The sequence below is a fragment of the Tachypleus tridentatus genome, chromosome 7, assembly GCF_004210375.1.
Source record: "Tachypleus tridentatus isolate NWPU-2018 chromosome 7, ASM421037v1, whole genome shotgun sequence".
Lineage (NCBI taxonomy): Eukaryota > Metazoa > Arthropoda > Merostomata > Xiphosura > Limulidae > Tachypleus > Tachypleus tridentatus.
The window spans coordinates 61,946,362-61,972,453 of NC_134831.1; the positions used below are offsets into that span (position 1 = coordinate 61,946,362).

The 26,092-nt window shown below is 29.7% G+C and overlaps 1 protein-coding gene across 6 annotated transcripts in view; it reads right to left on the reverse strand.

Annotated features, from left to right (window-relative positions):
• Positions 1-26,092, reverse strand: part of LOC143255803 (uncharacterized) — a 117,500-nt gene that overhangs the window by 9,366 nt on the left and 82,042 nt on the right. For 5 of the 6 annotated variants that reach the window (XR_013030850.1, XM_076512043.1, XM_076512046.1 and 2 more), the window contains 10 exons: positions 24,275-24,461; positions 21,767-21,939; positions 19,741-19,848; positions 17,369-17,496; positions 12,587-12,733; positions 12,207-12,301; positions 9,998-10,442; positions 9,733-9,900; positions 3,218-3,345; positions 1,545-1,807 (listed from right to left, as the gene is read on the reverse strand). Coding sequence is in view for 5 of the 6 variants with exons in the window: in XM_076512043.1 (XP_076368158.1) it covers positions 1,545-1,807; positions 3,218-3,345; positions 9,733-9,900; positions 9,998-10,442; positions 12,207-12,301; positions 12,587-12,733; positions 17,369-17,496; positions 19,741-19,848; positions 21,767-21,939; positions 24,275-24,461 (1,842 nt within the window). In the remaining variant the exon portion in view is untranslated. Of the gene's footprint in view, positions 1-1,544; positions 1,808-3,217; positions 3,346-5,481; positions 5,516-9,732; positions 9,901-9,997; positions 10,443-12,206; positions 12,302-12,586; positions 12,734-17,368; positions 17,497-19,740; positions 19,849-21,766; positions 21,940-24,274; positions 24,462-26,092 lie in introns of those variants that run through there. The other variant, XM_076512047.1, reaches the window with a different exon arrangement.

Here is a 26,092-nt window from a genome sequence, read left to right on the forward strand (position 1 = left end):
ATGCAAGAAAAAACCTTTTACTGGAACTAAGGAACAATTCACCATATAACCTTTACTAATACAATGCTGAATATGAAGAAAAAAAAAACCTTAGTAAGCTGTGCAACAAAATACTCAGTTTATATTATTTACATACTCTATGATACTCTACATTTACAGTGTAAAGGATCCAAAACTTCAACACCTTAATAAAAACCCTATATTGAACTTAGTTCAAATTCACTGCACTACATCCATAAACAGATTGATTAAAATCAGCAGATTGCCAGGAAATTTGAAATAGGTATTTAATTTCAAAGGGCAAACACACATTTTTAAGAAGGAAAGATAAATGAGTGTGGAATAGAATTTATGTGCATAGGGAGTATTGTGCGTTATAATGTCGAAGTATTAATAACTATTTAGAAGCATATTAAGAAAATCCTACATATCCAGTTATGTAAAGCAAGAAAGAGACTCATGCCACAGATAAATAAAACCTTTAGTCAGAAGACAAGAATGTTAGCATTGATTCTATTACTGCTTGAACACTGGTTATTGATTCCTATGAATGGGAAAAAAAAAGCTTGATACAGTATAACTCATTCTATAACTAGCAGAAAAAACAATAACAATCAGAGATTTTTCATTTTCCAAACAAACAATGTTAGTAAAATCAGCCAGAGAAATTAAAGGACCGTGTCATATCAAGTATAAAACAAACTGGATAGTAATGACCAGAAGCTAGCAGGATGTTATACAAAGTATAACATCAAAGTCAAACCAAAAATGGTTTTACATTTTCATAATTATTAACAAAGACTAGGAAGAATGACAGAGACAAAATTAAGTTCAACAGTAAGACCATTGACGAAGATCACCTCATAAAGCATCTTAATGTCCAGATGGAAGTGAATAAAAGGTGTAGGAGTCTTTCAGTAACTATGGGAATGTGGAAGAATAAATGATGTCATGAAATTGTGAAGAATACTTAATTCAAAATATATTAAATATCATAGCTCAAAATATATTTAGAAATACAGTAATGTATTTAAAAACACTTTATATGCAGCATTATCATTTGTTATTAATACTAAGCTACAGCTGTACTAGGACATAAGACATAAAATGTTGTATGCATTCAACCCTTGTGCTGATAATTATATGTATTAAAATATCAGTTCACGTACAATCTTCTCAACCACAAGAAAAAACAGCAATAACCATTGAATATATCAGTTTATATGAAATTATAAAACAGACAGAAATACTTAAAAATTTTAACTACCTAGTCTTATACTGAATATAAATTAAAGACAAAAAAGCTCGATTAGCACCTAAGTTAGCAAATTTTTTGCAGCCATAAATAAATACACTTATTCAAACAAAAATCCTAACACCACAATTGAAATATTTAGTTTCATATAAACCTTAAACATAAGCACTAAATATCAAACCATCAACAATTTATCAAGCTGTGAGAAAAAACTATAAAAAAGCATAAGCAAGCAGAAAGCACAACTTAGGATGGTAAGCTACTAGTTTAAAATAAAACACATACATACCCCAAGCACATATCATAGCTTTGCACATAAATCTAGGGATGTATGTGCCCACAACCTTCACAAACCGTAAATACTGTAAGACAGCTTCAACCAACATCCATCCAAAGGAAACCATTAAGAAATAGTGTAGCAGTGCAGCAGACAGCATACAAAGACCTGGTCCATGTTTTTTATTTATATCAATCAGGAAAATTACCAGGGACCCCAGCAAAGCTACTGCTAAATTACACAAGGTCTGGTGACCAATCCCTTTTCTCCATTTCCTGAAAAAATTGATTGTTATTAATAAATGTTTTACTGTATGACACAGGAATTTACCAGTAACATGCAAGTTATTTTATCTTTAATTAAACATGCTTAGTTTAGCAACTGTAATTGATTATTTACTTTTACTGTATACCTAATTAAAAACTTTACAAGAAAAGTAAAGAATGTGTTATTATATGTATGTATATTTACTGCATGTTTAAGGAAAATCAAACATAAAGGATTTTAGATGTATAGGGATAAAAGTTAGGATAAATCAGTTCCTTCTCTCTTAAGAGGCACAATCCAGCATAATTATGAATATTCAGTTAAAATTATTAAAAGCATGCTATGATAAGCAGCTGACAAATCTTTTCCAGTAACTTGTCATTCACTGTTCTACCCATTTTTTCACTAAGATTCATAAATTTTACTTCAAATGGTGTTTTAGTTGATACACACACACACATATATATATATATTTCTTTTCCCCATTTTATATTATAAATGTGGTTATTGTTACAAATTCAGGTCTAAAATTTTATATTTTATACAAATTATCTTCATATATCTTTAAAAGAATCAGATTAAAGCCCTGACATATACATTTACACAAATGTTATGCTTGAAATTAATTATTCAATAGAAAATTCAGAAGGCATTCTGCACAATATAAGAAAAAAGTACATTTCTAAGTGAATGAATAAATAAATAGCTTAGGCATTATATTTTTAAGTAGTAAAGAAATTCCTTTACAGAAGGTATGTATCATATATTCAAATTACATTATAAAAAACGACTTTTGGTCTTTGAAAAGAAATATCTATCAGAAAACATTTTATGTAGAGGAAAATTATTGGAACTAAATATGTTTAATGTGTAGAGTTTCCAGTATAAGTGATTTTAAAGTTTTTTATGGGAAAATTAAAAACTTGTATACTTTAAGCAAACAGCTACTGATTCTCTGTTCCCTATGTAAGGTTTATTACATATTACATTGTTGATTAGTTGTTAAGTTTTAAAAATGAATTTCTGAAGAAAGTGTATTAAATTCCAGATTCTAGAATACGAGGTGATGAAACCTGTGAAGTGTATTATAGCCTATTACTGAGTAAATAAATTAAATTTGGAAGTTGGAATGTTCATTATTAGTATTTTTTCTATCTAGATATTTTAAAAACTTTATAGTGTTTGAGAGTCTTCTTCTTCCATTTTAATTTTAATTGCTCATAAAATTTGTGGTTAGAAATAAATAAATAAATATTAGAAATATTTTAGAATTTTAGAAGAAAACAAAAAAAGAAGACTTCAAATGACAGAAAACTAACAAATCTAGCAAAACACACATGTGCACAGAAAAGAAAATGGATATTTTTGTCCATATCAGAAGGATATAAAGAAAATCATTTAAAATAATTCAAATATACCTGAAAACAATGAAAGTGAGAATTGTTAGGGCAAGTCCAAATATGGAAAGACTACAACCAAAATAGGTGATTGTCTTCAAAGCAGCTTCATGTTTTTCCTCAATGAAACTGTCTGGATCAACACTTTCCTATGAATTTAGTTAAAAACAAATACATCATTTTTTACAATTAGGAATTATTCAAATGGATTTATACCAGGAATAAAATCTGTTATCAAGTGACAAAATATTTATAAGCTGGTTTTCAAATGTACTCCAACAGAAGTATACATATATATATATATATACATGTGTCATTCTGTCTTTAGTGGAAACATATTTACTTCTGGTTTCCAGTTTGACTGATTTAAAAGTATATTTACTGATTATTATCAAAACATACTGCTTCCCAGTTGCTTACTATTAAGTCTGAAGGCTTATAATACAGAAAACTGGATTCTAATTCAATTGTAGGCACACCACAGACAACCTATTGTGTATTATGCTCCTAACAACAAAACAAAGTGTACTGCATCCAGTAGAATTTATGCTAAAGGAGTAATAATTAAATTTGTACAAATCAGTTATGCTGTACCTTCTACTTAACAAACAACCATCACTGAGTTGTACATTCAGAGGCATGAGAGACAGCCCAGGCTCCGGGATAAGTAATATTATCAGCTCCCCCTTTATTTTATTTACTAGCTTTTGCTAATTTTCTGTAAAATAAATTTAAGTAACAAATTTCGTCATTAATCTAAGAAAAAGCAGCAGCCATTTTAGCTCATTAAGTGGTAAGCATTTCTACTGAGTATTGGCATATCCCACTGCTGTGGGAGACTCCAAGACCAGGGGGTAGCTGCCTCCTCGCATCCACTCCCCCCTCTTGTTACAACTCCAACATAATTATGCACAAGCTAACGAATCAAGGTTGTATTACAAAAGTTGCTTACAATTTCACTCATATCCCAGCAATAAAAGGAATAAATCTTGGCAATAAATTAACAAAATGTTATTTCTATTTTCGTTTGAGTTATGTTATATATTAAAATTGTCTAAACTACCAGATAAAGAATAAGTAGATAAAGGATTAAACCAGAAATTTAAACAATCATAACTACTTTCAGTTTAGATGTTACAAGAGTGAGTGCATAGAAGAAAAAAAAATTCTCCATTTAAACCATATAAACTTTCACTGGGTGAAATTGACTATTATTGACTTAGTTAAATTAATAAAAATTAATGTTGCTATAAAGCGAAATTTTAGGCAAGTCACATAAAAATTTAAAATTAGTTGAGCTAGTATATTTTCTAACGAGTTTCTAAAATTAATGAAAAGTATAGAAAAATGTAATTGGGATCTAAAGCATTATGAACTTGCTTGGTGCTAACCTAATTGTGTTTAGTAACTAATTTTGCAAAATGAAAAGTTAAACATTTTCTTCAATTTAGAAATTTATTTTAATAATAAGTTACTAACTGAATTGTAAATTTGTCCAAACTGATTACATGACTAAAATACATAATCAAATTTTATATGTATAATACTTCAGTTCTTAGTTACTTGAAAGGCTATTTATTTGTTTCCAGCTGTACCTAAATTTCAAAACATCAATGTGGATATAATATAATATTTATCCTTTAACAGTAATTTGATTATTTTTAAACAGCTAAACCAGACTGTTCACACACACAGCATTTTTTAAATTGTAAACCACAGTGCAAGTCATTACAAACAGTGAGAACTAATTGTTGTGAGGAAAGGAAATCTATTATACACTTTAAATAAAAGTCAAGAGAAAGAACTTATAAGTCAATTGTTTATTTTATTTGTCTTTTAACTTTATTAAACGTTTTGATCATTCTTGTGGCCATCAGCTGACTGACAACATACAACATTTTCCCGATAATATCCACATGATCAATCAAAACGTTTAATAATGTTAAGTAAAAATAAACAATCCACTCAAAAGGTGTAACTCTTAACTTTCATTTACAGTGAGAATGAAACTGCAAAATTTGTCTTTTTTTCTCCTTAGCAGATCTACTTTCTCATTCATGAAAATATAAAATTTTTTGAACTATGGCTGTGACTCTCTAAGTAACACTATTTACAAACATTTTTGGATTGACTAAAAGTATTCTATCTGTAACAACATAAATTTCTGTGTAGTTTCCATGCTGCTGATTTATGTATTCTTTCATTCTTCCAGTTTTTTAGGATCATAAAAATATTTAAAGTGATAATTACTGAACAATATTTTAGATATTTTCTGATTTACTTACTGCTGCCAGCCACTCAAAATTGCTTCTTTTCAAACTGATGAAAAATGAGAAATTAATGAAACAACCCAAAATAAAACACATAACATGTTAAATCATATAATAATTTAAATATATTTTGTGTTGTAAACTGACCTGATTTTCATTCAGTTTTTCTCTGAGAGTAACAATCAATGCTTAAATAACTTCCAGTTAGCACTACCATAATTACAAGTATGTAATGAGTGATGTTACACTGGATTCTGAGAGGTTATCTATTCAGACAATGTATTTCATAAAATGTTTCCATCAATAAATAACCAATATCCAACAGATTATGTAAAATTTCTACAGTTAATCAACATGATGTCCTGAAATGCTTTAATTGGATATGTTACTGCACACCTACTGTTTGGAATTGTTATTGAAGTAAATTTTATCAGAATATTAATTATCAATACTTAAACTTGCATTATTTTCTATCCAAATATCTGTTACATTTTAAAGCTACCATTATTTACTGTAGTTACAAGTTTTTTGTAGCTATTTTTTAAAATATTATGGAGTTGCTTCTTTGTTATCTACAAAAAGCTTCAAGTATTTTTATTTTTAAATTATTTTTTATCCTTTTGACCAATTAATACAACAAAACGAAAAGTTTATATATGTTAAATTAGCAAGCAAATATTTATAAGCACAATATTTCTTGCAAAAAACATACATATTTTGACAGTACTTCAGAAACTGTTGAAATATGTAGTATGTTTATTTATAGGTACCTGTGGTACAGCTGCAGCATGTGTTAGTTTTTAGTTACATTGATATGTTTGTGCAGCATCTGTTCTGTTAGATATTACTCAATTTTTCATACGTAAATATTGAAATGCTGTCAAAATATGTCTTTTTGTGGTATTCTAGTTGGCATAAACTCAGACCACAATACTTTATATCACACTGAGCACATAATATTGCAACCCACTGTATTAGTTCACAGACCCTAATCTGCAGTAATCAAACTCATTGAACATAAAAAAATAGATAACATACATTTATTTTTTGTTTAGTTTCACAAAAAGTATAATTTTGGATTAAATTACAACTAACAGCTTCTTTTCTTCATGTTAAGGCAAAGAAATTAGATATTATTAATCTCTTTTTCAAAAAATAATGTGTGTTTGTTTTTTCTTTGGAAGTAATAGAATTTGTCAACTTTGCACAAAAGCACCTGAAGTCTTAATGAATCAAGATATAAAACAAATCTAAGTATAATGTATAATGTTCTATTATCTTTTTTTTTGGTTTTCCATCTTCCATATTTAAGAATGCAAAATCTGCAACTTCAAAAATGACTCCAAATCATTGGGATTGAATTCACTGGTGACAAGTTTGTATCAAAAAATATAATGACTTATGACAAAACTTTTAAATATGCTGCGATGTACTGGTTCACTGGAAAGGTATTATGATGTATAAAGTCAATTTCATCTGCCATAAGGCAATACTGACCAATCAGCAATTTACACAGTCATACACTAAACGATACAATTTACAAAACGTAACTGTACCCAAGATAGACACGACATGACTTAAAATATTTCAAATATCCATTTTGATATTCATCACAAATATATGTTGGTTTAGATACACTCACTGAGATTGCTTTTATGTGCAATATATTGTCTGTAAGTCACTGTTATGATTGTGCAGCAATATCAGCAACATACATTAGCATACCTAATCTGCAATTAACAATGGCATTAATTGTGTAAAACACCGAGGCTTTAATTTTGTACTTAATGACAAACAAATGTAAATAGTTAAGATTATAGTGTTTAAGTTCAAGACACACTAACTGTGAGCTGTAGCTGTTCACTGATGGTTGATGTGTAGTTGCACCTATTTCAATACCTTTACAAGTCTCACAAGGTTAACCTTGAGCCTGCTTGTCACTTACTTATTTATAGTATAGATCTGTTTATGAAATGGATCAGTGAGTGTTCTCAACTTGAAAGAAAAAATAAGGTGTCAATTTCTAAAACTGTTTTTTTATGACTTACCTTCAAAATGGTTATTTCATGGCTTTATTGGTGTATCCCAACATTCACAATTGTGAGTGTGTCTTTAATTGAACAGGAGTAAGGGTAGACGATTCTCAAACTTTAAAGATATGTAGATAACTCACTGATCCAGTCAACCATCAAAACCACTCCTACAACCATTTTAATGTGTCTTGAAGCCAACTATTACAAAAAAGCTCAAATAAGGGACCCCTCAAAAAAAAAAAAGAAAGCCAGAAAATTGCAATCTGCAACTTTCAAAAATATTAAAGTGACTTTTAGATAAAAACAAGCCCATACATTGTGATGGATATGAACTGGCTGATAATTAAGATAAGAACTTAAAAGTTCCTGAGATATTACAGAAATAAGATTAAAACAAAAAACTTGTATATATTTGTAATTTGCAAAACTTAGATAGTAACACAACAAAATTTTTCTCTGGTGGGCTATTTCCTGAAAAAAACAAAACATTTTGTTTATAAGAATCACTCCAAAGTTAAAGTTCTGAAAATACAGAGAGGCATATTATACACAGGTACAAAACTTTTATTAAGATTTGGAAGATCCTGAAATGGAGTCCATACTCTCTCTACATATATAGTTGTGACTATGTGCGAATACTTCATGGTGTTGGACATGTAAACCTGTTTAGTGTAAAAGTTATTATTTAGATTATTTTTTGACTTAATACTTGATGATTGTTGAGCTTTTGAGACAAAAGCATGTAGCATGAAGTGACAGTTAGAAGGGTGTGAGCCACTAAAATTGACACAGTGACGGTCTAGTTGACACTTGTAGGCTCTACAATGAGCACACAGAGAACCATGAAAAAATGCCTTTAAATGTCCAAACCACTGACACTGGAAATATTCGAGAGGGTTAGGAATGTATGGCTGTACCTTACAGTTCAAATAACCAAAATTAACACACTGATTGGCAACATCATTCCACCCTTGTGAATGGAGATATGGTGCACAACAGAAATGCCTTGACTAGAGAAACCAGCAAGGATCTCTGACTTGGGGATATTATTCAAGTCACTCTCAATTATAACCCATAGAAAAATTCATAGTAGTAAGGGGAGTGACTCAATAGGTATATCTCCTACAGGGTCTTCAACCTCAGAAGGAGTTTGTTATGTGTAGGAGTAATATTTCCACTTAAATATGCTTGAAGTGCAATTTCCTGATGGTCTTAGGAGAGCTAGCCAGCCTCTCTAATCCATTCTGAATCAAAAGGGAGAAGTTTGCCCTAAGAACCTCTTGTCAGATAAAGAATGAAGAATTAAAAATCGAGGTACAGGACCTGACAATGATGATGACTGTGTGACAGAGTCATATATGTGTAGTAATTTGCCTATAAACTGTTTTTTGTGATTATTTGTTTTTGAGGATTAGGGAGTCCATGATAAGTAGAGGAGGATTCAGTGTCCACTAATGCCAGCCACCATAGACTCCTAGAAGGGGACATACTACAGTGCCAAACAAGAACAATGCAGTAATGCCATGATTTTGTGGTCACAATACTCAAACACAAGCACTAGACACAATGTACACAATAACCAATGAAAATGTCCAACATTAGTACTTGACTGACCATAACTTGATAGAACCAGTCAATTAACTCTGGGAAGGGAGCACCTGTCCACAGTAATTCAAGGCCAAAGTGGTGTGCTAGGGTTGGATCCTCCCCTTCACAGGTCACTACACATGGCAAATGCATGGGTGGATGTTCAGATCCCAGAGGACCTAAATTAGAAATACAGAAGCTCTCCTGGCAAGTCCCCTCCTCACCATAAAGGAATTCACCTTGAGGGGGAGAAAACAAGAAAGAGAAGAGACTAGAAATAGACAGAATAAGAGCACAAAATGAGTTGCCTAGCTCACCCAACAGAAAAAAAACAACCACAATGTGGTCAGAACCAGCTGAGCCAAGCTACCCAACATGCTGCAGACAACTACTGCAGAAGGATATTCAGCCCACATAAATATAAAATCCTGACACATGGGTGTTTATGGTTTCCATTTCCATCAATAGGAAACAAAACTTGTCACAAACGAAAAAATCAGAGCTGGTGAGGTAGCAGTATTTATGAAGCTAATCTATATTTTTATTTGACAAAAAATGACGTTAATGCATTTAAAATATTAACTATAAACCCTACGTTATGAAAGAAACTTGCATAATTTTTCACAATTTCACGAAAATTAATTACCAAAAAAATCATTCCAAAATGTGTTAGGTGGTCACACAGGCAGGTAAATCTATTGTTCTTTTTTTCACCCAGCTGACATCCTTTACTACTCCAACTTCCCTCATTGTTGCTAAGTCTTTGGTCCCAGAACATACACTGTAACTTTTTTTCATCAACTGTGTTGAATTTCTAAAAAATACAACCAAAAATACTTATGATAAGCGTTATACTGTGACTAAATGAAAATTTAGTTACATGTTTAGAAAAAGTTAAATAGAAAGGTTACCTCTGGAAGATTAAACACAATCTCAATAGGGATATCCAGATCATATATAGGACCAGCTTCAATGTTTCCTCCAATTACTGGGCCTACTACAATATTTCTGATAGTTGAAGAACTGGAAGAAAAGAGCTTTCCATTCTTATATATTATAAATTCAAGGGCAACTGATGTGCCAACTTTTTCAGACAGTTTATGGTCCTCTATAATGGCCGGTGTTACATCAATACCAACTGTAACGTCTGAAGCAGGAAACTCATCTTTGTATTTGACTGGCTGCAAAGAGGTTTTAGATCTAATTGAAGAAACTGAGAACAACTGGATTCCAACTTGAATATCTTTGACAGCTTGAAACTGATGATTTACATTTCTTGACACTGCTACTTGCTTTAAGGACAGCAAGACATTAGACTGAGTTCTGCTTAACATCTTCTCTACAGCATTGGTAATCCTGAAAAAAAACACACAAAAAACTGATGAAATAAAAAAGTATATTTTGCTTTAATTACAAACAGTAAAGAAGGAACACATCAGTCAGTTTCAATCAAGTTAAAAATTATTATTGCTAAAAGAGTAGTATTGTTTTGATTGCACTATTTAAAATTTTTGGTGTTGGTCATAAGAATTTTCAAAATTCTTTTGTACAAAATCTTCTTAGGTAAATGTTAATTATAATCTTGCCATGACTCACTTCCAATTATGATGATCAACAAGGTGATGTCCTAACACCTTATATTATCAGGATAAAATAAATCAGTTCAGCAAAAGTTGGCTTGCTACGAATTACTATGGGAAGTTAGTAACAGAGCTAAGTAGTGTGAGAAAAAGACAGAGAAAAAGAACAATTTACTAAATTACAAAAAAAGGCAGTTTACTAAAAGCTAATAACTTAGAGCAGTACTTTCCAACCTTATTTGATGGTGATATACTATGTACATATCAAAAATAATTTGATACTGCAGAGATGAATACAAACTAGTATATACTGGTGCATCAGGGCTCCCCACTTTACCTGCCACTACACACGGTTGTATTGGTGAACCTTCTTCAAGTTGTGTGTCCAAAAAGGAATATATAAATCATTTGATTATTCTTTGTGTATTGCATCAGCAAAACTAAATTTAAAATATTTTATATTATGGAATTTTACCACAGCTACAAGTAAAAATAAAAACTTAACAAAACATTTTGTGTAATTTCAGAAGACATGGTGACATCCCTCAGAGCACAATGTGGCACCCTCAGATGAGACTGAAAATTAGTAATTAAAACAACAAAACTTGGAAAATCACCCAATATAAAAAGATATATGGTACAGAAAAAAAGAAAAGACACAATTGTAGACACTGAATTTTCAAAAAACATCTATCTAATTCTGTCTCTGACAACTAGGTAACATTTCTTTTCGTTCTGGTTTAACATTTCAGACAACAATCACTTCCACATCAGAAACAAAGAAACTGTTTATTTTCCAGAGATTCTAGAAAAATAGAATGAAGGTGACACTGTACACTTGTAAAAAGAGCTGTGTAAAGTTTAACATTTTGTTTTCATCTCTCTAAACAAAAAGCAGCTGTATGAAAAGATTATCTTGATAAAGAGCCCCTTTTTCTTTCAGAGCTACCAAATGATGCTAACTATGTGTGTGTGAAAATACATTATTTCAACAATACTTATAAATGTTTACATAAACTCTTTTCATATTCACTCTCAGGACAGACTATTTAAAACTGCTTTTGTTCTCTTTTTTCATAGTAAATCAACATACATTGTCCTCTTTATTAGGGTAATGACTCTTTTCTTTTAAAAATAGTGATAAACATGTACTTGTTTCACTTTCATAGACTTTCAGAACTTCTCACGGCTTTTGGGCTAATAATATTTCCTATTCTTCCAAGAATATTAAGATCAGATAGCTAGTACAATCATAACAGTAGTCCAAAATTATCACAGCCACTAAAAAGATACATTCGGGTTGTCTCATAACTTGTTTACTTGAATATTTGAAATTATTTTAATATAATGTACTGAACCCATTACTGTGATATAAATGTAACTATATATAAAATATTTACTAATGAATTAGTTCAATTACAGGTAAATATTACACCACTGTGTTTTATTTTCTATCACTATACATGGATTTATATGTCAGAATGTTAAGATTTAGCATCATAACATTGATGCTTGCATGATTTTATCATAAAAAACTCACATGCTGGTTGCATTAATTTTTCTCTGGGAAGATGCTAATATGGATTCTTCAATTTCGAGAAGTTTATCAACAACATGAGCAACATCATGCAGGACCTAGAACATAAAATTATGTACATCATTCAATAAAGCTTTCCTGAATTAGTGCTAAAAAAAGTTAGTATAATTTCATAAAGGCAATTTTATATCTGAACTTATCTTGATTTCTTAATTAATTTTTTAAAGGTACAAAACAGTTAAAGTCAAGGAATTAATATATTCAACAGTCATGATTTTGTCAATACAATTTTAATTTTGTTCTAAACATATACATCAAACCATATGTTTTAGAAAAAAACGTAAAAAAAGATTATTCCATACTTTTAAAGTGAGTATACTTACTGTGTCATTTGTGGTATTTATAAGTGAAAGTTTTTTCATTATTTTTGCAACGTAGTAGACATCAAGTGCATAAAATATATCATTGTCCTCTATCAATTTTCGCATGTTGCTAGATACATTTAAAGTGTTATCGCTTCTTACTTCAACCTAGAAAGAAAAACATTTTACATTTTCTTCAGTCTAATGAAAAGGGGCTGATATACAAACATTCAAAGTTTCATTAGTTTAATCAAGAAAATATAATTGGTTATAAAATGCTGTGTCTACTGCTGTACAATTTTGTTTATGACAGAAAATAACTTGTGAATAAGTTTAACAATAAGTTACAAAGCAATAAGCATACATAATAAAAAAGTGTACTGGGGATAGTCCAAAATGTAGCATAATGAGCATCATGTTCAGCACTTATATATGGCTCATGTTGAACTTTCAACTAATAAATATAGCACTGTTACTTTGGACACACTAGTAGCTAGAGAACTACATTATAGCTTTCTACAAAAAATGAGCTAAGTGGGATAATAATTTAAGAAAGACTGCTATAAATATTCTCCATGGTAGTAACTTGTTTGTTTATTGTTAAGCAAAAAGTTACACAAGGTATTACCTGTACTGTGTCAGACTTACTGCTGAGTCACTGTGGTGTTTCAAGGAAGTGGAAACAGTCCAGAATTTAGGAAATCAACATCCTCCTAAATCAATCTAAAGTGATTCTCTCATCTCGAAATTGAATATTATGATTATGAAAGAGAACCTTATAACCCAAAAATGATATTGCAAGGAAGTAGAGAATCTCTTCAGATATTCAAAATAAACAAGAATTTTTAAAAACAAAGGCACATAAGCCAAAAATTCAGAAGTTGACAGCAATTTCTTGAAATCAGTAGTTGTTTTTATAAGAAAAATTGCAAAAGAAACTGAAATTGTAGCAATCTCATTTGAACAGATACCCTTTATGTTACTTGATACAGTTCTAATGAACAATTGTGCCTTCAGTGTACCAAAATGTGGTCTACTATGGATCCCACCATCCTTTGCAAAAGCTTATAAAAAATGATAACTGCAAGTCTTTGGCAGGCAATAACACATAATCAGGGAAAGCAGCTTCAGCACAACCAAATAATAATAGAAGTTCCACAAAAAGTTTAACATCATCTACACTGGACAGCACAGCAATGATCTCTGACCCAAGTTACACACACAAAAAATGTTAAAATTTGTCTTATAGTTTTTATTAAATATTCTATAAATGGTTGCTGGATTTTGATAAAGGTTTATCATATAGGACATTCCTTCATATTTTTGCATATGCACTTCATGTTTGTCTCATAAATCATTCATATGTAAATTAACATAAAGCCAGTAGATTGACATGGGTTAGTTGTTAAATGTATAAGTCACATTAATTACTTTTGTTGCAGGTCTCATTTGTTTTAATGGATCATTATTCTTCAAAAACTCTTCAGTAATAGTGTAGTATATAAATACCATACCTCATTCTTTTATAGTGCATATATTTGATGTTTACAAAAGTTTACGTTCTCTTGTTCTACTTCATAACAAAAACTATGCTCCAACACAGACCCTAAGATTACTTTCTGTAGAAGGGCCCATTCTAGGAAAATTATCTCCTGTTTGTTTTGTAAAATAGTTGTTTTTTTGTATTGAACTTTAACTTCTCTTATCAAATGTAGCAGATACGATTATGAATGCATGTTCCTTAGCTTTTGGCTATATCCTCCTATTAATGAAATTGAACCATCAAGAACCACTAATAATGTAAGTCATTCTGGAGCAGATTATCCAAAGTCTAATGATGCTGAAAACGGTTAAGTGACTGTGGTTATCCTAAGTCTTCCTAAGGTACTCTGTACAGTGAGCATGTAGATTTACATCTAATTCTCCCAAATCTCCACATTGGATAGCTCCATGAAAATGGCTAGAAATGAATAGCAGACAATGAAAAATGTTTGCCAACCCTTCTTGTTTCTGAGCAGTATGGTTACCATTATGTTTCATGTGTGAAATACTGGGTCTGTGAAGAGCTTTTTTGTGACAAAAAGAGGAGAAATGTTAATGTTATTGTTATGTGCCTGAATGGCCTAAAGCAGTGATCTCCCCCATGAACAAACAAACAAAAAACACAGAACAAATTTTATGAGGAAAGCATGACTTGAAAAAGGCCCAATTTTTTTTTTATGCTGAACTGCTAAGTAAGAGAACCATGTATAGTCATAAAGCTAGGAATCCAGGAGTTTCCAGTGAAGATCCCAACTATAATTCTTTGTGTGTTTGTTACATAATGACAGTAATATTACTTTTTTTACTTTATTTGAGTTTATGCTGTATTGTCATTCTTTGTTGTCAACTTTTTATCTTTAAAAATTTTACTTATATTTGTTTATTATTAGTTTTAGCAGATTTATTTGATTTTGTTTTAACATTGTCTATACTGCAAAGCACATTCCAGGTTTTTATTACACACTTGGATATATAAAAATAATAATTATAACTGCATTTCAACAGTTTAAAAAATATATTATCTTGTAACATTTATTAAGCCTTATTTGCAAAGAAAAACGAGAAAACATTCAATCTTTCATTTCTGCACAGCTCCATGGAATTTTATCTATAAATAATAGAATTTTAATTTTTTCTGCCTATCCAAAAACACAGAATTATATTTACTAAGAAATTATAATTCACTAAGAGGGCAATCTTTCTTATTTTTCTTCCATTTTATTACTGCAGGCTTTCACAATGTTACACCATTTAATATGAATAAAGATCAGTCTTGAGAACAGGTAGATATCAACTCTATCAAAAAGTTGGAAAGTATTGGGTACCGAAGTGCAAGAGAAAAACAAAAAGCACCTTTGAACTGCAAGAAGTACTAATCCTTACATAGCATCATAAACTCACCCCTGCATACATTCAGCCCCTAATGTACCCTAAATCACAGGATGTTAAGGTTTGAGAGAGCACAACCAAATATTAAAACAAGAAACAAACTCTGTAACCACATTTTGTCAATTGAATTAGTGGCATTATTTTTAAACTTTAGGTTCTTACTTTAAGAAAATTGTTATATGTACTGATCATCTGTTGTGATACATTTATTACAGTTGGTTTGTTAATAAAATTAAGATGTATATATGTATTGGTATGACTGAAATATGACTAAGCTTCCATCACACAATGTCCATAACCATTTTACACTAGTTCTGACATTTCCACAATGCACAATTGCATATAAAATTACAATAATCAAGAAAAGTGTGAAATAAATTAGGCAAATGCAATCATTCTCTTTTTCCATTACTGTATATCTAGTGACAGTGGTTTTACACTGGTAACAAAGTTTAAGATAGCACTTGTGGAAATTTAAAAAAATCAAAGACGTTTCAGATTCTTTGACTGATGACAAAATTATTGTTATTTCTCAAATGCATATTTATTCAGTATTATAGCTGAATCTATTCTAGTCAAATAACACACATAAATAATATAACATATAATTTATTGAAAATAAACTATAATTATGAAATATAAATTGATCTTAACCAAAAATACAACTTTATTATCTAGTCTGACCTGATGTCATTTTGAAAGTTCAGCATCTAGGTCATTGATAAATCTTTTACAGCTTATATTGTTTTTTTGACTATTTAGGCCTGAAATGGTGACCAATGCAAAAAATATGTAAATAAATATAAATAGTTGAATCAGATGGGATATAAAAAATGAACTATTAATCAAAAGTTTAAAAACTGAAATTATTAAAAATTAAAAGAAGTATTTCTAATGCTTTTAAAAACGGTCTCACAAAAATTGTTGCAAATTTGATAACAAAGAAAATTGTAGAAAACTACATAAAACCATATGTAATTACAACTTGCTTCTGCCTTTAATGTCATTTAAGTATTTCCACTATGAAAATGTAAAAAATATCAGGTGATACCAATGACATTCCTCCAGTTCATAAAGGGTGGAAATACACTATCAGGAAATATCATTGTTGTCCTCCTTTTATATGTTTTTTTCTGTGGTATGTTTCACTACTTTTTTCATGCACTCTCCCCAGTTTGTGCACGTTTTAATCACATAATGATTTTAGTTATTATGGCTGTATACAAACTGAAATCATAATGTAGCACACAAATTTTACTTTCATTTACTATATTTATGTCATATTTACAAAATTCAAATTGTTTCTAAATTTAACTTGGAAAATCCTAAATCTTGAACTTTCTGGAATAAGATTCCAATAATAGAAACTATCTACTTTTTGTGGAATAGTTATACTGTGTATTACTTTACTTTACATATAGAAGAATGCTCTATGACTGTAATACAGAGCAGGTAGATTTCTGGATTCTTGCAATCTAATTTTATGATTAATCAGCCACAAAGAGAAGATAAATTGTGAATGCACTTTGGCATTTTTAGACAGATTCATTTCTGATTTGGAAGGGTCAAAATTTGCATTCAGGTTTCTTTTACATTACAACATAGAAAGAAAAAAAAATTATCATTTTAACAAAATAAAAAAAATAAAATAAATGCATATTCCCATGTTATATTTCCTATAAATATACATGGAAGACTCCAGTAACTAAACATTAACTGTGCCAAAGCCCAACCTGTTTACGTTTTCATGAGTAGTTAAGAGTTCAAGTATACTACTCAAGTATATAAAGGATCTGCCCTCATCTTACTAAATTCATGTCAGATAACTCAAAAATTACAACTGGTTTCTCTTTATAAGTCCATCAAACTTACCTGACTTAATTCGTTTAGGGCTAGGGTGACTTTACTGGCTGTGCCTCTACATGATCCCTTAACAGGTCCCCAGAAAGCACCCACATTGAAATCTCCCTCACACTTTCGAACTACAGGATCACCATTTTCTGCAGAGATGTAGACAGATAGAAATTGCAATAAGTAGCTGCTGAAACTACATTTTTCTACAAGGGTTGTATTGGGAAATTTATCAAATTGTCATTCAGTTTAAAGCCCTCAAAACAACATATAGTACTTTTGTAAACATTTTCTATTAATCTATGAATATCTTAGAAACTAAGGAACCTTCTTTAGAAATATATTTCAAAATCATGTTTTGTTTTTACAATAATAAACTCATATTTGTATGTACATCTTAATGTCTTTCCAATAAAAATGATTAGTTTCTAAAAAAAATTAAAGTGCAATTTACTATTCAATTACCTCCAAGCTTAATGTACTGTAGTAAACAAATATTAATACTTTACTACTATAGTGTATATTTCACATTCACAAGTTCCAATAAGGTCATGTGCTAAGTTCATCCCATATTGTTATTCCTTGTAAAATGTCTGGTCAAGAATTCATCTGCTGTTTCAAAAGATAGTTGCACTTTGTTCTATTTTACCTTGTATATGAGGGATTACCTTGCACTGACTCATGAAGCAACAATATTTCAAAATTACAGTACCTGTTTTCTGATTGGTTAGTTACAGCATGAATATGTATTATAAATGTAGTTTTGGCATTTGCATACTCAGTTTATTCTGACTTTTGAAGAAGCAGGATTTGTATCTAACTTGGAAGACCCGAGACTAGCTGGTGCTTATTCTTTAAAAAAGAGAGTATTCTTTTCAATATGAAATGTGTTTTTAATTGTGCTTTAAATGACATCCATAAAAATCAATGTTATTTAATTTAATGACTTCAAAAAAAGATGTACTGAGAACTGTTGGTATAAAATCCTAAAGAAATGAAAAACAAAGTGTATGAGTTGAATAGCTAATAAAAACTAACATGTTATACAGATTTAAGCAGGTTACTGGAAGTTTAAAATAACTAGTTTCATGCTCTCACATACACATCACAAACAAGGTTCCCCAAAAATGGATAATGCAAACATCACAGAAACTTCAAAGAAAATCTCTTTTCTCGCCAACTTGATGAATATAAATTGAATTACCATATATAAATTTTCTACTGAACTAAGGAATTGTAAGAGGTAAGAACTGAAAAACATTCCTAGAAAATATTGATAAAGTCTCATTAAACAAAAATATCTATAAGCAGACCTTCATTCAGTACTTGGCTGGTGTAGGCTGCAATTTGACATTTGCGCTCTAACAAAGAGTTACTAAAACATCTTCCAATAAGATATCTTCAATACTAGCATATGTTATTTGACATGCAAATCTATAGTATAGTTCTGTAACAAATTATTAAAACATAAAGTAACATTCCAATATAGTAGTTGCAACTAGCATGTTTCATATGATCATGCAGATCTATAATACATAGTGCTGAAACAAGGAGCTACTAAAACAAAGTATCCTAAACACTAACATATGTTCTATCCCATGTAAATCTAGAGTATAACGTGCTGCAACAATGAGTTATTAACACAAAATATCACTCCAATATGATAGTGGAACTAGCATATTTTTATAAGGTCATGCAAATTTACAGAATAGTGCTGTAGAAATTTATCATAATGATTTAAGATTACAAAATAAAATTGAAAACTGATGAACGAATAAACTTGTTGATTAACATAACATGTCATCACTACTTTGGTATGTAATGTCATTACTGTACACTAAACCATACATACAACAGCTATACTAAACTAAATACTGTTATTTCAGCCAAGCATGTTATGCATGTAAATAGAGAAGCAAGCAGTGTGTACATCACTAGCTTGTAATTAAAGTTAAGTATCTGTAAATGTTTTAAGGAAAGACAATTACTCCAAACTCAATCCCAAAAGCTGCCATTGAAATAAAGTATCTTTAGTCAACATATATTAAATGATCTATTTTTATGATAGTATTCTTACTGAGAGTTTATACAATTAATTCTGTTGTTTTTCTTCAAACAAATTTATATTATTTGCTCTCTTATCTTCTGATTGAATGACTGTCAAATTTTAGACTCAATTATTTTTCAGTGAAAAATATCAGAAACTACGAAAAATACAAAATGGAGCAAGAAAACAAATATTTACAGAAGTAATTCTCAGATAATGTTGAGGAAAGTGTCTTGATCTTTCGAAACAACCAGTAATTATATTCTAAGTTACAAGGTTATGAAGAAGGTTCCTTAGATAAACATTTTGCAATATATTACTCATAAAACAACTATAGTATATTTGCCTTCAATGCAGAATTCCTTAGGAATAACAGTAGCTCCAAGTTGGGTGTGAGGCCATGTCATATTGGTTCTGCTCACTGTATCAAATGTTACATTCTGGAAACAGCTCACTGAAAAACACATGTTACCTTCCATCAATTATATAATTCTTTAATAAGGATAATATGGAAATATCGTATGATTTAACCCAATAATATGTTATATTGAACTTTTTAATATATTTTGTAATATATATATATATATATATATTAGATTTACATGATTAGTTAGTGAAAATAGACTACAAATACTATATTCTCTCACATCGAGATTCTTAAGAGTATAAAACATCTAAGAATATTTTATATATATTTAGGTATAAGACATTTAGTTATTAAATAATTACTATTAATAAAACACTAATATGGAGGAGGATGCAAATTCATATCTCACTGTCATATATTACATATATTTTTCAATTTTTTCTATTTGTCTGAAGATTTAATTTGGTATAATTAAAGCTAATAAGATAATTTACCAATTCACCCTCAGGTGTTACTTTCTGTATCTACTGTCTCATGTAGTGGTGAAACTTTCCTTAAAAAAGTATAGATACTTTCCCCTTCAAGCTGTAATGTTAGGTGACACACTAGTTTGGAGGCAGATTTACAATGTAAAGCTAATTCAGAAAAATTCAATAAATGAAAAAATTTCATATAAGCAGAAAATAGCTGAAATTTTCAGCAAGTATTAGCAAACAAGAAAAAAGGTTAAGTCACACAGAATCACATTGAAAAGGAGCACTTCTTCATTATCTGGTTGGAGTTATGAAAGTATTTATCTAATCAGTATTGACAAAGTCATCTTAGGTTCACAAAAAAAGCTTGAAGTTTCAAAAAATCTGTACTAAGAGACAAGCATTTTTTTACTACCAAACTTGGATATCACAATATGAATGGCTACCATTTTATATCTAAGCTTACAGAATATATTACATGATGACACACAAAATATATTTTGAAATGTGGTATTTTCAGGGTCACTGTATTCCTTTAATGTAATTGGATAAAAGGCATAAAATAACAGGAGGCTGTTTAGAGAACAAAATCCAAATTATCTTAATGTTCACCTTATTTGAAGCCATGAAATAGAAAGGATCTCTATGTTTCACAAAAAAATATAACAAAGTAATATTTTTGATCCATCTTTTGGGTAAAAACAGAAGAAAACATTACAAATTTAGGCTGTGTAGACAGAATCTTCCAGGCAGTTTTCATCGTCCATAAAAAGTGGTTGATAAAAATTATGAAACTTGGAAGATATTGTATATTAGAGCTATATAATGTGATTCAAAATGTTGTTTATATTGTAGAAAAAGAAGTTTACTTTTTCAAAAATTAAACAATTCAGTACTGAAACGATGAAAGTTGTTGGCCTTAAAAGTAAAGAGATACTTCAAACTAAGCAAATAAAATACTTCTGTATACACAGCCAGAGTTCTTTTGCATGTGTAGGAATCTAAAAGAATAGTAATCTCAAAACAGAATGTTTTTATATTTTATCTCTACAATATTAATTTAAAAGGATAGAGTAAGTTTCGACACAGAAAATACATAACTTGGATATAATTAGATAATTTTATGAAGACGAAACTAAATGTACAAACCAGAAGCTAAAATTTTATTTTGTAGTTGTAAATCTGTACAATAGAACATTAAAGTAATTTATAATATTTACAGGGATCAAACTTTATAAACAATACTTATTTATTAAAGCTTCCACGTGTAAAAACTAAAGTCATCAATTGATTCATTAATTTCTGTAGTGTTAGTGCTCAGATAAAAATAGTAACTACATGCTACTTAAATGAAAATTTAATTTGCAAAACTATTATTTAAATGGAACCAAAAATTCATTAAGTTTCACAAACAGTTTTAAACTACCTTTTTAAAATACCTGAACTATTCTAATGTATTTTAGTTCACAGCTGACTTGTTTATACAGAATCAAAATATTATAATTAGAAACATTACTAGTGTTAAAACTTACATGTACTTCTGACAACTATACTGTCGTTAATTATTTTAAAATTTGTATTTCCAATACTATTTTGCCACAAGTGCTTGATGTTCAGAAGTCTTATTTCTTCTTCTTCTGCCGTTTCTTTGGATATATTTGTAATTTGCTGACTGTACATGTTGAAAATTACTTTTGTATAGTTCCTGTAAAAGATATATATAATAGTTGATTTATATTTTATAACAATGCTTAGCAGTTTCCAAGATTGAAGTTAACCAAACAAGTAAAACAAATAACATAATACATCTGGCTGTGACATTGATACAGTATTTCAATAACCAGGCATAAAATCAAATGTTTATATATATTAAAAGAATTTAAGTGAGAAACAATTAATTACTATAGTTTTATATTAGTTTGTCACCATTCTTTGGGAGTTATTCTTGTAGCATGATATAGTTATTATACTCAGCCTTCATGGTTAAGGTGGTAAGATAGCATGAAATATCTAAATGCTACACAGAAATGCCTTTCAGTAATGATTTTGAGACATTTTCGTATTTTAACACTGAAAACTAATTTGCAGTTGACCATATCAGCAGACCAAAAATTTTTATATAACTAACTTTACTATCAAATGGCAATACAAACATATTACAACATGGGTGGCAAAAGCAATTTTGGACTGATCAGGCAACCAAAAACAGTGTACAAAGCAAACTTTGACATGCAGATCATGCCAGTGCTAAATGAGCCTGGGGCAGCTAATTAAAAGCATTCCTCAGCAACTCTTGGGTTTTTCTAATCGACTGGTTGGACCTAGCCATCACTTTTATAATGCATTCTTGGTTCCATCTGGAGCACAGTTTTGTAAACAGTAATGGACACAAACCCCAATCCATCAGATACACAGTTCAGCATTCTAACCCTACCCATTCAAAATTCTGTTCAAATTAAACAACATGGATCATGTGATAGATCCGTATATTGGTCTCCAACTGAGGACATATTAATTACTTTATTTCCAATGCTCCAACTGCAGAAACATATTGAAGTTGACTTTTGAATTAAGAAAATATTTACTAGTTACATGCAATTCTAAGCTAATTTAGCCTAAAAATATTGTTTAAATTGTACATTATATCTTGAGTCGTATGACTCTGTTTAAGAACAAAGCTAAATAATGGGCTATCTGTACCATGTAAACTACATATACTGAACCACCCTAATTTTTACATATTTACTGGTGAGCCACTCATGTGCATGTGGAAGAGGTGCTTATGTCATTTGGAATACAATAATTTAATAATATTCTAACTGGTCAGTTTATAATTTCCAGCTGAAAATTGAAAAAACATATATCACTATGATTATAATTTTGTATTATTATTGAACAATTTAAAACTAAAGAAAGAGCACAAGGATGCACTTCTCACTAGATTCTATCTACAAGATTTTTTATTTTTAGCTGTGAATTACTTAATACACTTCAAGTCTATATTTTTGTGGCAGCTTATATTTCCTGGAACATGTGCTATTATTTAACCTTAGAGTTACATGATGGGGTTCTTAAGAGTTCGATCAGATTTCGTAAACATATTTTTCTGATCCATTTATGTACCAGATTGTTTGTATATTATGAACCTGTTGGGGCCCTAGTAATACATGTCACATGTAAATTTAAAATAAAAACATCCTCAGTATTATAATTACTCCAACAATTTACTGCTAATGTTCCTTATGTATTTTACAAAGATAATTAGTGATTTCATCAATTTTGTTTGGTTAGTTCTTTATACTGAATTTTGTAATAGGTAAAAACATAATATTATGCAATATGATGCAAATTGTGGACCCCACTAGTGGTGAAAAGTATGAAAGCAAGATGGTAATTTGTAAGTTAAAATCATTTTTCATAGAAATAATAATGCATACTAATAATAATTTAGAAACATTTTCATATCTTAACTTACTGAAAAGTTATAACTGACCAAATCAACATGCCACGAATACTTATATAACTTTACTATTAAATGGCAATACAAGCCTACTGTAAGATAATTTCTTGTATTAAAACATGTTATAAGATAACATGCTGGATATCAAATACAAACTTTTAAAGAACTTTTCAAAATCTTATGTGGATATAGACACATGTATACTACTTGTAGAACATGACAGTTCAGCAAACAGTGCTTAAAATGATCTACTTCAATATTTATCACACTCTTTCTTTAATCTGTTATATAAGAAATAATAATGAAAAAACAACCTTATTTATTCTCTGCAACAGTACTTAACATGCATTATAAGAGCTTCAAGTAGAGAAAAGACATTATAAGATAAGATGCAAAGCCTGATCATTACACGTATATACAAATGGACAGAGATAAATGAAAGCAAAGCAAGTTTAATGGCACTAAAGCATTTACATGAAATCTGTCTTAGTCTGTAAATTTTGACACTTTTCACATGCTACTCATGCCCTACAATATACAAAATAAAGATGTTGAAGTAAATTAAAAATGGTTTACTTACATGTTCAAAGAAAGGTTTCGCACATGAATTTCAAATTCATATACACCTAAGATATTAGCAAAGTGCCTTTTCAAATGATTTTCTGTATACTTTAATCTGTCCCAATAGTCTTTAACATTCATATTGTGTGGGTTATCATCTGTGTTATCCTTGACATAAATAAAGCTTGCAGCTAAAGCCCAAATACCTAAAAAAAAAAAGGAAAACAGACAAACTGAAGTTTGTAAGACTAATTTTCCTTTCAGAGTTCAAATGGTAATATTTGTATACATGTAAATATTACAATTTGTTCTCATGATTGGTTATTTTACCATAAAAATGTTTTGTTAATAAAAATAAACTTGATAATTTTCTCAGTTAATAAACTAACAATAAAGTATACCTAGTTAAACACAATTTATCAATGAAAGACATAGTGAAGCTATGAATGTTCTTGGATATATGACAATGTTTAATGTGAGAGTTATTGCTTGTTTGTTTGGTGATTCAAAGTTCAATGATTGTTTGGTTTTTGTAGCAAGAATGTTGAAAATAATTGTTTTAAGGGAAAGAGTTATGAGAATTTTTGTTGCATAGCTTGGTAACAGATATATGTTGTATGTGTAGTTAAACTGTTTTAGTGCTTTTAATTGTCATCTTTATTTAAGGGAAATAGTTATTAGGATTTTTGTTGTGTAACTTAGTAAGTCATACAGTGTGTGTAGTTCAATTGTTTTAGTACTACTGATGTCATCTTTTTCAAAACCTCATAAGTTTTCTCATAATGTGAGTATAGTTACATTACAGCATCTTTTAATTTGTAGAAAGTTCTAGGCCTTAGTTGGAAAATGTATAAATATAGGTGACTGTGTGAAGTCAAGTCAAAACAAGTTAGTTAGAGTGAAACAAAACATGAAGTTAGCTAACATATGACTGATTAGCCTTAACCTGTGATTATTATAGTGTGTTTCACAGCTGTATTGTAACAACAGAAATAGGAATAATAATTTGTTTTGTCAGTTGAGTTTTAAAGTAGCTAAACCAGCCTGTGTGGATTTTTGATGTAAAAAAACACAATTATTAAAAGCTCTGAATACAATTGTAGTAAATAACAAAGTCAGTTATAAAAATTAGTGAGAGTGAAGTTAGACTGCATGATTGTAGGTTAAGTTATAATGGGTGATATTTTAAAGTGGTTTCCACAGTTTAATAGAAATAAAGAGAATAATTTGTCTTGTCAAAGGTTGTTCTAAAGTGACTGAACCTGAGACAATTATTTAAAGTTATGAATCCAACTGTAGTAACCCACAGGGTAACACAAATGAATATATTGCAGAGTGTATAGTAAGAAATAGAATGGAAAAAAATAATTTATGTTGTTAATTGGATTGTGAAGTAATTTAATCAGCCTCTATGGACTTTTGACAATAAAAGATAATTATTTAGTTTTGGGTCAAACTGTAATATCCTATAGTGTAAAGAATTTTTATACATATGTTTGAAATGTTTTGAATATATTTTTTTCAAAGAAGTATTTTATGTGTTTTCAATTTATTGTTCTAATTTATCACTAAAAAGTCACAGAGACCTACTGTAAAAAAATCTCAACCCATATATCAAACCCTTAGATACATTATTTAGAACATATCGCTATTTTTAGGTGTTATTTAAGTTTTTAAAAAAATAGTACAAACTGTTATAAATTAACAAGTGAAAAATAAAACCTTGTGGAAAAAAATGACATCTAGCATAGTGGTCATTTCCTAGAAAGTAACAGCACAGTCTATAATTAAACTAAATTTCTGGAACATATGTAGTACTTTACATACAGCAAGGAAT